Source organism: Corvus brachyrhynchos, unplaced genomic scaffold, assembly GCF_000691975.1.
Source record: "Corvus brachyrhynchos isolate BGI_N302 unplaced genomic scaffold, ASM69197v1 scaffold209, whole genome shotgun sequence".
In the NCBI taxonomy this organism is placed as follows: Eukaryota; Metazoa; Chordata; class Aves; order Passeriformes; family Corvidae; genus Corvus; species Corvus brachyrhynchos.
This window is the reverse complement of record NW_008246056.1, coordinates 103,636-116,318: the sequence shown is the minus strand read 5'-3', so window position 1 is coordinate 116,318 and position 12,683 is coordinate 103,636. Positions and strand designations below refer to the sequence as shown.

General features: G+C 40.1%; 1 protein-coding gene across 2 annotated transcripts in view; it reads right to left on the bottom strand.

The window, feature by feature from the left end:
• Window positions 1–10,770: 10,770 nt before the first annotated feature.
• MRPS33 (mitochondrial ribosomal protein S33) overlaps window positions 10,771–12,683 on the bottom strand; it is a 15,877-nt gene continuing 13,964 nt past the window's right edge. For both annotated transcript variants that reach the window (XM_008642411.2, XM_017745872.1), the window contains exon 3: window positions 10,771–11,103. In XM_008642411.2, coding sequence (XP_008640633.1) covers window positions 10,998–11,103 — 106 coding nt within the window. In that variant the 3' untranslated portion in view covers window positions 10,771–10,997. The remainder of the gene's footprint in view (window positions 11,104–12,683) is intronic.

Genomic DNA, 12,683 nt, shown 5'->3' with positions numbered 1-12,683 from the left:
TGCGGCGGGAATGTGTAATGGTAGTGAAAAAATGCACACAAACTCTGGAAAATCACAGCCATGCTGAGGACTGAACACTGGGACAAATCTCTCTGATCTCTGAAGAAAAAGGCAGCGGAGGTAATAGGAGATGGTTCTCCCAGCACACAGCCTGTTGTGGAAAAGCCAACAGAGTAATATAGGTTAACTAACAGAGTAAGTCCATTCATTTCCATGAAATTTATACCAAGGGATAATTTAGTCTCAATGTAGAGAACATAGTCATAGCCCTATTTTATTCCCCAAGCAATTTACGTCCAGGGCATAACCCTAGCAGCAGAATTAGTAGACTACTATCAATCTGTAACTTCTAATACCTTTCCTACTGCTTTTAGTAGTGTTGGGTCTCTTCTTTCTGAGGTTCTGATTATTTCCAGAAGATTTTCATTCCCTTAGAATTCTGCTAGACTTTCTTATCACATGTGATGTACCACTGAAGAGCTGCAGTTCTAAACCCTAAAACTGAGAAGTAATGTCCAATGCTGGAAACACAGCAGAGTTACTTCCCGAAATACATGAGATTAAAAAAAACACCTAAGAACTATTTTAAAAGGTTGTTGTGTGGGAAGGAGACAGAAATCGACTATTCATACTGTACTTTCCTTTTGATTGGGGGAATCCACACCTAGTGATAAATGGAACTTCCTACTCCTTCACGTGGTGACCATTTGGTCTCTCTACTTAATCCACCATGATGAAAGATAAATCATTAATAACTGTAGCTACCTCTTGATGATATGAAATCCTATCTACTGATAATTGATATCATCCATGTCTTTTACAGAGACTAGTTTTCATGATCAACATAGGTCAAAATCAAATTACAACCTAGATGTGAAAGGCAGGTTTCTGCTATCAAATCTGTGGGGCACTGGCTGGTTGACTCCTGCAATGCAGCACAGCCAGTTTATCTGGTATTGCAGCAGGTAAAGCAAACTTGTACATGTAAAACCTGCCACCTCCCACCAAAACTCCTGGTTACCCACTGGGGTTTGATCCTCCTCAGAATTTTGTTTTATTAATTTGAATTTGGATGAGAAAACAAATCCAGCTGTTAAAAGACCAAGATTCTCCAGCTAGGTTGCCCAGCACCAGAACGTTTGTTTGACCTAATCAACACTTGCACTTTCAGAGAACAATGTTTTAATGAGTCAGTAAGAAAATGTATATGATTACCTGAGAGCAGCTGTCTCCTTATGAGCATTTGGACACTTCATCTCTTCTCAAAAAAAAAAAAAAAATCTTTATGAGATGCTCCAAAATGTGAATATCCAAGAGATATTAGATGAAACTTAATCTTGGTCTCCTTTATTATAGTCTTTCAATAGACAGCAGTATCTCAAAAAATCCCAAGCCTTCCAGTTTCTTAATGAAAACAATTACAAGATTTGCATATTGGTGTGATAATTGGTATGATTTTTTAAAGTGGTGTGAAAATTTGATACACATTCAACTCAGGATGTCTGAAGTGCCCTTAAAATTTATTTTAAATTTAAAAAAACTGCTTAGCCTTTTCATATACTGCAAAAACAGTATTTGCCCTGTCAGTTGTAGCATTTGTGCTTGGTGCATGCACGTTTGAAAGTGCTGGTTTAAATTCTGAGCCATAGCAGTAGAAATACAGGTCTGGATGATTTACAAAAACACAGATTCTAATGACACCAGTTGTGTTCCCTGTTACCTCGGACAGAAAATATGAAGCAGAACAAAAATTAGGCTGTTGTCCAGAGTTCAGTCATTTTCTGATTACTAGTCAGAATAATACACACTTAAGAAAATTACTTCACTCTCTAGGAAACGAATGTTGGAGATATTTTTTAAGGATATAACCCAGATAATTTTTTTCTTTTGCATCTCCTTAGCACCTATAGCAGTTTATTATCTCTCCCACTCTAAGATATACCATACATATTTTCCTATTTCTAGGAATTGCTGTCTGATTGATCCACTGTGAAGCAATAGAGAAAACAAGGCTGATTCTTCCTTTTTTTTTTTTTTTCCTTTTTGCTTTAAACTATTTTGGTACAGAGCATATGTATTGTTTCCTTTGGAACTTCCTAAGAACTAGTTCAGGACATTTAGCATTCTGTAACATTCATATCTCCAGTGAGAAATTAGATAATATTCAGATGGTGATTTGAACTTTGCAGATGAACACTCTTATTTGTGTTATTTTCATCTGATGGGGACTTCATAGCTCTTTGCCTCTGAGTTAAATACATGAGCAGAAGCGGTGAGGCTGGGTGGAGACTACCAGTAAAACAGGAATAGGGAAAACAAGAAAAAAGTGTGAATCCACCAGGTTCTTAACTTGTTTTCATTCTACCATTAAAAGCAATGTTGACCTAACAAGCTTTATTTTATATACAAATAATAACCTATTCTAGACTTTCTTGTAATAATATTTGGAATATTTACATAGCTTTCATTTGATTCAAGCGTAATTTATTTCAGTCATTATTTATAAAACTGTTGCTCTTCTCTCCCTAAACCCCAGCCCAAACCTTCAGAAAGTAAAAAGCAAAACATTTTCCTTTGGAGACTTTGTGGGAGGCATGAGAATTGTTGGGACTGGGACATGGGAGTGACTTTACATCTAGGCCCCTTGCATACCCTGCACATGGTTTGGTGTCACCAGAACCCTATTTCCTTCCTTATATGAGTAGTGACTTTGGGGTCCACAATGTGAGCGCTGCCTTGTAGGGCTCTGCTGCTCTCCCTGCTGCTTCCTGCCTTCACTCGCGTACATGCGGGGGAAGCTGAAAAAACCAACATTTTATTCAAAAGCAGTGTGAATACCAACCTGTGTGGCATCTGAGGGACCCTCAAGTGACAGCATAAGCCCCAAAACCGCCATTAGGGGAACAAAAGTGGCAGCCAGTGGAGCAGGAAGGGGAGGGATGGGGTAAAAGATTAGATGGAGGGAGAACGTAGTCGAAGTAGACACTGGAGAAGAAGATGCAGCTCTCCTAGGAAACGAGAAGCAGATGAAAACAGGGAAACAAAGGAGCAAGGAACACTGGTTTTCCTGCCTGATGTACTTTACTAGGACCGGGACCATATCTCATGTTTGCAAAGATTAGTCCAGACCCTCCTGTTCCCAGAGCATCCCTGGTCACCGCTTTAACATGTTCAGCTTGTTTGGATATCTGATTTCTGAGTCCTTTGTGTTGGACAGTGATAAGCTGATCAGCTTTAAGGACTAAACAGTTTTATATTCCTCACATTATCATTCCAGTGTGAATAATCACATTCTACAACTCAAACCCATCCCACTTAGGCACAAAAACCCCCATTAATGTGATTGAGTGTGTTCCAAGAAAGGGCAGGAAAGGATACCACCTCAATCAAATCATTTTACTGTTCAGAAAATGACTGTTCAATTATGTTCCAATCTTAGGATTTCCCTTCATAATATCCAGGGTAGCTGAGCTTCCCCTGGCCTGACTACCTGCTATAATTTGATTTTCCAGTACTTTACAGATATATTGGTGACTATACATCTGTGATCTAATAGAAGTTCAGATACTAACTTGCACCTTTCAGTTTCTAGCCTCTTCTCTGAGCAGAAAAAGTCCATCAGGGTTGGTATTGGCCTGGAGAGAGGATATTTTAAGAGTTTAAAAAAACCTAAATCAATAACAGGAATCAAATACAGAAACTGCAGCTTTGATGTGGGAGAGAGAGAACATGGTGACGTATCATGTTTCTCAGGGCAATATCGCACGTTGCTGGAGTTTTAAGAGTTATTGTTCTGCAGGGATAGGTTAGATAGGATGGATAACCTCTAAATGAATGCTTATATACAATGTTTTAAAACATCAGTGTCTTTTGCAGACAGAGTCAGTATCACAGTTCATAATCCATCCTTGTCTTTTAATCCTCACTACCAGACAACACAAGCCTCACAGGCATTTAGTCTCTCCTATAAAAGAAAGCTGCTCACCAAGCAAGTGGGAATTGGGACAGTCTCCTAACCACGTTGCTCTATACTCATTCCTGCGAGTATGCCCTTGGCCAAAAGCAAAATTTCTGGTGCAGTGGCCAGTGGCTTCTCAATGTTTTCGATACTGTGGATTGCTTGAAGCTTGCTGTTATGCTGAAGGCCCTCGGATGTGGTGATTCCTTTCTGATATAATGAGACCTCTTTCTCTGGAAAACATTTGTTTTGGTAAACGAACACAAATTCTGTTACCCCCCTCTGGGGTGTTCCACATTACTGGTTTTGGCTGGGGGAGAGTTAATTTTCTCCACAGCGGTTGGTATGGGGCTGTGTTTTGGATTTGTGCTGAACACAGGGTTGATAATATAGAGATGTTTGTTATTGCTGAGCAGGGCTTACAAAGAACCAAGGCCTTTTCTGCTTTTTGTGAGGCTAGGGAGGAAGTTGGGGGTGCCTGGGAGGAGACACAGCCTGGACAGGTGACCCCAGCTGACCAAAGGGATGTTCCAGACCATATGACATCATGGCCAGTATATAAAGGTGGGGGAAAGAGGGATAAGGAGGCACGGAGGAAGGAGAAAGGATCACATTTGAAGTGATGGCATTTGTCTTCCCAAGTCACTGTTACGTGTGACAGGGCTCTGCTCTCCTGGAGATGGCTGAATGCCTGCCTGCCCATGGGAAGCAGTGAATTAATTCCTTATTTTTCTTTTCTTGTGTGTGCAGCTTTTTGCTTTCCCTATTAAACTGTCTTTATCTCAGCCCATGAGTTTTCCATCTTTTATCCTTCCAATTCTCTCCCTGATCCCCCTGGTGGGGGTGTGAGTGAGCGGCTGTGTGGGGCTTGGCTGCCAGCTGGAGTGAAACCATGACAATGACTCTAGCTTAGATCTTCTTCTTATTTTTAAGTGGTTTGCATGCCTAGCCAATACCCTACTATCTGTCCTCAGAGGGCAATCATATTTATTAATTAACTTGACGAAGCTATCAAACAACTTGAGTTTGAAAATAGAGACATACCACGTTGTTGGCTTTATTGGTGTCAGGCAACAGAGCAGTATTTTGGCAAACATCACAGCATATAAGCAGAACTAAGCGCACAAGAAGAAAAATTAAGAGGCTACAGTGTCACTTTCTAGTTGCCAGTAACAACTCTGACATTCTGTAGCCTAATTTTCACTTTTCAGTTTATGCTGTTGATTCAGAAAGCATTTGTGAGGTTTAGAGCTCATGAACAACACTTACGTGCTCATCAGTGGCAGCGAACAGGCCCAGGACAGACAATAGCCAAGCAATACCACATGCTGCCTCGCATGCAGCCTGGGCATCAACTGCCTGGCATCCACTCACGCCAGAAATGTCTCTGTCTGGTGGCATCTGCACTGCCTCATTCCCAGGCTCCTCCCCAATATAAATGTGCCAGTTTAGACAAGTACACGGAGACCACTTTAGGTTGGAGCCTTCATTTAAATGCTCCTATGCCTACAAACTGAACACAATACTAAGTAACATCAGCTGAAACATCAGTCATATCTCATTTACTTAAATATAAAAGCAGCATAAACTCTGACATCTTAGAAACAATTAAAAAAATACAGTAAACTTCCGTGTTAACCAGCCAGTTCAACACTGAGTGCAATACCCTCATTGCTTGTTGCTCCTCCAGAAATACTCTGAGCAGCAGCTTGATGCTGCCTGTTGCACAAAGGCTCCTTTGCATGCAAGTACAGAAATTAGAAATGTCTCACCTTGTCCGTAGCGGTTGCTGGTTGTAAATAAGTCAGCATCACCCAAGTGCCAGCACAGATGAGGCTGTCCTGAAGCCACTGAGGCTCTCTTCTCTGCATGGCACCCACACAGCCTCACATCACTCTGTTCATCACAGAATGTGCTGAGCTGGAAGGGGACCCACAAGGATCATCGAGTCCAACTGGGGAATATCCCTGGGGAAGCACCTTTGGCATGCACAGACAAGTCTCTGGAGACATGAGGTTTCATCAGCCCTGTCTTGAAGAGACCACTATCAAGCCAAAGGCTGGCACTGGATTTACCTGCCTGCTATACAGAGTTAAATCCCATTGATACCAGTTGGAGATATTCAATATTTACACAGCTTCTAAAGTGAGGCCACTTGTGGAGATGTTTTAACCCGGAATCACATTTTAGAGATCTGCTTTTGAAAGGTGGGAGTCAAATGACCCCACTCACTTTTATCCAGTCAAGACTGTAGTGGAAACAGAGCAATGTGATGCAATGATGATTACGTATTTGCAGCAACACACCACGGTGTGTGGCAGTAGGATGGCTTTTAGACTTTCTGGACCTCAGGCAGTTTTTGCTTCCAATACCATTAAAAGCCTATTTACTGAAGCAGCCCATGAGGCAAACATCAGACACACAGAAACAACAAGTGAAGTGAGAGAGACCCTCTGAACTCTATGAAATATTTACAAACAGCTTTAGGAGCCCTGGGATGAAGTGAAGTACTTTCAAGCAGAGACAAAAAACCTAATGGATATAAAAATCCTTTTTTAGCTCTTGGTGAGATTTTTTTTCACAGACCTAGCTATGATATGAGAATATGTATTAGGTCATGCAGTCTGCCTCCTCCTGTTCCAGAAGAGAAGTGGTCCCAGTGCTATATTTTATAACACTTGACTCAGCCCAGCTCTGCCTGACTCAGACAACATAAACCAAACCCACTTCTTGGAATCTTCTCAGTTTTCTAAATATTTAATTTTGTGGAATTTTCCCCAGTATTCCACCCAGAATAACTCAACACAGTATGTATAAGGACACTTTGATGTCATGATCATTATGTTGTTGACTTCATATTTATTCCCTTAGACAACCCTAAACAACTTCCCAGGCAGTGTGGTGGTGATGTCCTTCTAACATCTGGCTACAGTTATGTTCTTCCCCACTTGAACACATTATTACTGTGACTGAGCCTTCTCAAGAAATTCTTTCAGATGTTTTCCTGTCTGTTCCTTCCTCTCTGCTATTAAGAAATTATTATTATTTTTATTATTATTATTACACTTCAGGAAAAGGACAAGGAAAAGAAAGAAGAAAGACGTGAAAAGACAAAAGCATCTTTTTTCATGCAACCCCAGCTGTGCAGGCACAGAAAGATCCATTCTAAAGAGCTGGCCCACACACATAATTCAAGTTATACCTCTAGGATTTATGATAAGGGTATTGTTTTCCTTTCTGCTTTCTCTAACTTGCCTCATACATCCCTTTTTTTCTCTTAAATTTTTCTTAGAACCTTTGAGTTTTCCATTGTTGTTTGGACAGTTTAGAGAAACAATGCTGCCCCTAGAAGAGGTTAACCAGGAAGAGTTTCTGCTCTCACATGTCTCAATATCATGATGATGAACAGAGAATGTCCCCTTGAAGGATTTTGTTTCCAGAATCTACTGCCAAGGGATTGTACAAGAAGTGCCACAATCAGTTACGGAGGAGAACTGAATTTAAGGGATTTGATCTGGGATTTCCATGGCATTTTTTCCCTTGCATTTTATCCTTTCTGCTTTAAAATAAAGAAAAAACAGACAACAGCAGTCATTCCCTCATCAAAGCAGCCTTTCAGATTTGTGATTCTTTTCCAAAACATAGTCTTTGTTGATTGTTGTTTTTTTAAATTATCCTAAAATAGCATTCAAAGTGGTAGACGAAGATGTACATAGATGCCTCAAAATGTCAAAAATATTTATAGTTTAAGAAATAACTGTGATTTTAAAGATTTTTACTTTCTGACCAAATCAAGTTTTTTTTTCAGCATTTGACATTTTAAACATCTAAAGCAGAACAGCTAGCAAAGTAACATACCACAGCTTATCTTATGTGTTAAAAATGTCCTCAGCTGTTGCATACAACCACCTCTCTGAAACACACAGAGCTACAAGTCCTACCACAACCAGACTAAGCTGCCCTTTAAAGGGTTCTCCTGGGGTAAACTCCCATCCTAGAAGCAGCTTAACCTTGTGACGCTGTTCTCTAAGTGATCATTATTCTAATTTTGCTCTTGGGGAAGCAAAGGCAAGCAAGACAAAGCATTTATCTAAAACTTTAGAGTAACTCAGGTGCATTTCACTGAGCTGTGTAAACTCAGCATGCTGTTTTAAGAAGTAGAAACAGACTCTTTCCAAATTAGAGGAAACTTTTTTCAAGTTATTACTTTTCTGAGAAGAGCACATATATTTTAACACACTGGTACCTCTGCCAGAAAGCTAGACAGGGCTTTTTTTTCCTTCCCCCATTACAAAGTACAGTCACATGCAAGTGATCTGCCTGTGTGCAAGAGTAAGAGGTTTGGCAATAGCTGCACTCCCTATAGGATATATACAGCAACTGGGTCAGCCTGTTTACAAAATAGCTTGTGATTATCACAGCAGTGCTCAGCAGCTATGAATACATCATAGCAGAGTCTAATTAAAGACAGGCATAGCTAAGGCACTGCAAAATACGGAAACAGTGGCACTTAATAAAGCTGCTCAGGATTGGGAAGAGGTTAGTTTTTACTCTGTTAGTCCCTTGGAGGCCAGCTAACCAGGTTTATTCCGATCAAGAATTAAAACATCAATCTAAACATCTTCTAAGGGCAGTCAGTTCATACCATCAGGAAAAGAGTGAATCTTGTAATAAGACACAGCAGTTTCAATGGTGAAAAAAAACTTTTTAAGGGGAAAGCCAAAAATAAAGATCTAACTGAACTGGGTCATTTGTACATAAAATGGATGTACATAAAACACCATTATACCAATAGCTGTAAAGCATAAGTGTTCCTATCCTTACCCTTCAGCATGTGGCTGGAACTCTTCTTCCTCTCCTAAATACACCTTGTGTGATGCTTCAGGATGGGCTCCCAATCTGTCTAGACCCTGGGATTCAAAAAATGTAGCCTTCTTCAGGGTATGCCTATTCCTAAACGACAGAGTACAGGTTAGAAGGGAGGCAGGAAAGTGCCTGTTTCTATCCCAGCTATGGAGAGCAGAAGGCTGTATTTTCTGAAAGAAAATAGTTATGCTAATGCTCCCAGCAAGCAATGGATTATACTAACACTAGGATATGCTCCAATACTGGCTGAGTCATCATTATTTTAGGGTGAAGTCTTAGGGGAAGGGAACGGCCATTTTTTAAAAGATCAAGTTCTAGCAAATGAGTACTACAGAAGAAAAATCATGAAAAATTAGGCAGGGCAACCTCTCTCATACTTTTTCAGAAAGTGGGTTGGTTTTTTTTTCCTCCATCAGTTTGCTTTTGTAAATGCTGCAGAAAAAAACATGAAAATCAACAATTCAGTCCATTTGTCTCACATCTCTTACTTCACAGGCACTTCCATCAGTTTCACCATGTTGTATTTTATATATTGTTGTATATGTACTCATAACCAAGTCTCCCCACACACACAAAGTTTAAGGCCATGCATACTTCCTTTACAGAGCCACAGTTCCCTTTGTGATGCATGACACTTTTGGTCACTTGCCTGTTTATATCATGAAAGCTTTAAGTGTTTCACAGCACCAGAAGAGATGCTGCTGACTTTTCATCTTAAGTAGCAGGGAAAGCATTTTTATTTATCTTGGATTTAATTTTAGAAGGCATCAAGAGCTGTGCAGAGCTGCTGCAGTAGCTCTGCTGAAGAGGTTCAGAATGGGTCTTTCTCTTCACCAAAGCACCTGAAAAACTTCACCCCTCACACTGATGGCCTGACAGCGTCAGGCAGCAGCAACCTTTCTACTTGGATATTCCCTCTCCTATTGTGCAACTCCATGCTGCCCTTCTTGCCAAAGATGAATTCAAGGGAACCAGACCCCTTCCCCTCAGCTGCATGCACATGTCCCAGGAACCAAGAACTTCTCAGAGGGCCCATCACAGGCTCTGGGTACTTCAGTACCACACAGGTCACAACCTACAGACAACACATGGAACACAAAAATGTCTTAAGCACATTAGAACTGAGCAAAGGCTCTAAGTTACTAAAAGGATTTTAAATTAGAGAGGAACTTACTACTGCAGTACAGAGCAGATACATATAAAATACTAACCTCTACAGCATTTTTTTGACTGCTGTAAGAACTCAGGTGCTTCTCCCACAACACTGCAGATTTCCTAAAATCAGCTTCTCTTAGAGCTTAGAAAAGCAGGTAACATGAAGTAAGGACACTGAACAAGAACTGTGCAGCTTACCAGAAATACCTTTTAACACAATCAGCACCTCTTCAATTAATAACCTTGGTGTTACAAATTTATGTAGATCCACTGATCATTAATATTAGTAACCAAAGAAGCCTAGTGATAAAACCCCTACTGAAGGCTAATAAAAATGTTCATCATCTTACGTAGTGTTTTGTACATGTCTTCCAGGCAATCAAAATTATTGTAATAAAACTATTTTAAATTCCTATTGCATATAATAGTTCCACTATTATATGGATTTAGTGAATTAGTATTTCAGCCTCTTCTGTTGTAGTATCTAAAACTTCAGGGTACGATGAGAGTGCTGTGGGCAAGCAGTGGTCTGTGAAGTATTGTCCAGTGAAAAGCAGAGAACAACAGTAACAGCAACTTAAAAAAACTTGAAAAAAAAAATTAGCACTAGAGCTACCTTAAATGAAACTCATTATAACAGGTAAGACTGACAAGCAGCAGCAGAAGTGGGAATCCTTGGGTTTTTTTGTGGCCACATGCAGAATTGTGCTGGTAGTAGTACAAGAAAGCAAAACAGACAATGAAAAGCAAACAGACTGCCACATCAAGAAAAACTGAAATAGCTACAACAGTTCTGAGAAAAACACTGAGCACTTCTTTATTACTGTTACAATATACAGTATATTTAAAGTACAGAAATTCAAACCCAGTAAAACTTCAAAGGCCCAAGTGCATTCCCAAGGTGGAGTCCACTATTTCACAGTGTGTTTCTTGTGCCCCACACGCAGCTCACATGCCAAGCCTTCTCCAGCTGTTGCCCAGCATTTCCAGAGCAGTCAGTTACACTGTTCAAACAGCACTATTTCTTCTTGAGAGCTCTCTTTCCTTCCCCCTTCTTTGGTTTTTCCTTCCCACGGAGCTTTTTCAACCGTCTCATCTCCTCCTTAAAGTCCTGATGCTCATCCCTAGACGGTGAAGAGAGAAAAAAGTTTACTCTTCTTCTTGGGATGCAGAGATATGAAAGGTTCTTTGAACTATATGCTAATAAAGAAAACAAAACTCAAAACTTTTTGTAACCAAGAAGTCCATACTGAAGCTTGCTGCATGTTATTGCTGGCAGGATCACTGAATAATAACATGAGATATTTCCTCTGATACCTTCAGAACTAAGAGGGTTGACCTTTTCAGCAACATATGGTGTGTGCACAGATGTATTATTTCAATTGCATGTATTGATCTCCTTTGTTTAAATGAGCAGTAAAATGCAAAAATCAGCAAGAGACAAGAATAAGGATTTCCCCCTTGTTATCCAGCTCAGCAGTGTAGCCACAGCACATTGTGTTCCTGTGTTCAGGTCATTAGCTCCTAAGGAAACAGGGCCATGCTGAGCAGTAATTACAGCACATGGCACTGCTCTCAGGTGACTTCAGGAAGGAGTTATGAAGAGGGCATCAGTACCGGTAGAATCTTCAGAAGAGAATAAAACAGGAAGGAGGATGAAGGAGCTGGCAGAGATAATTAATCCTCAATCATGTTCTAATAAGCTCTATTAATCTGTCCCTGTATTTTTTAGTGCAAAGTGACTTTCAAAAATCATAACTGCATCCTCTGCGGCCTAAGATAGCTGCACTGCTATTTTAAACACGACTTCTCTAAATAGAAACAAAAAAGTTGTGGTTTATTACCGGCCCCATTAGTCTATGATTCTTCATTACACATTTCTGAGCTGCAAGCCTGATCCTCTAGCAACTCTGTATACACAGCAGCTAGAGAAGGAACTTAATAGGGGAAGGAGAAGAGTAAAGAACATTAGCATCACATTGAGGCTTTCTTCCTAAACAAACAGCTATTCTAGAAAGTGTTGGCACACCCACCTACAGCAAGAGCATCCTGGATGCAATCCTTGATGATTAGTATTGTCATACTAGCAACAGGTAATCTGTTTCGACTATACAGGGTTTGCAGCCTCACTTTTAAGGATATTTTTAGTGCTACCTGGTTGAAGTGAAAGAACTACATTTGACTCCTGCTAATGTTATTCAGCAGTGCAATTCTCCCTGCCACAGACTGCGGAAATTCATTTAGAAATTAGACAACTAGTTTGGATGAAGCTGGAATTAACAAGACTATTTAAATCACCCTTGAATTGAATTTAATTTATTTTAAAGAATAAAAAGGCCCTCTGGCCTAACAGAGACTTTTCTTCTCTTCTAAGTTTCATTTATTACCTGTGGAGTGATTAAGAAATATATGGTAAGACTGGTGCTAACATCACCTCTTTGTAGCACATTCATTTGCCATATTCAGAACTACAGACCCATCTCTTGTCTATGAGAAAGCTTTTTTCTCTTCCCCACAAAGCCAAAGCAGGAACTATTTCTTAGGTAACTGCTTGCCCACAACTACACCTCAAGTCTTTCTCACGAAAGATTCCAATTCTGGTAAAAATTACACAGCAATCACTTAGCTTTCCTTGCCCTCCGTGCAACAATCACGTGCCTATTTCCACATGTACCATATTCAGAACTAAACATTTCTCCTCTTT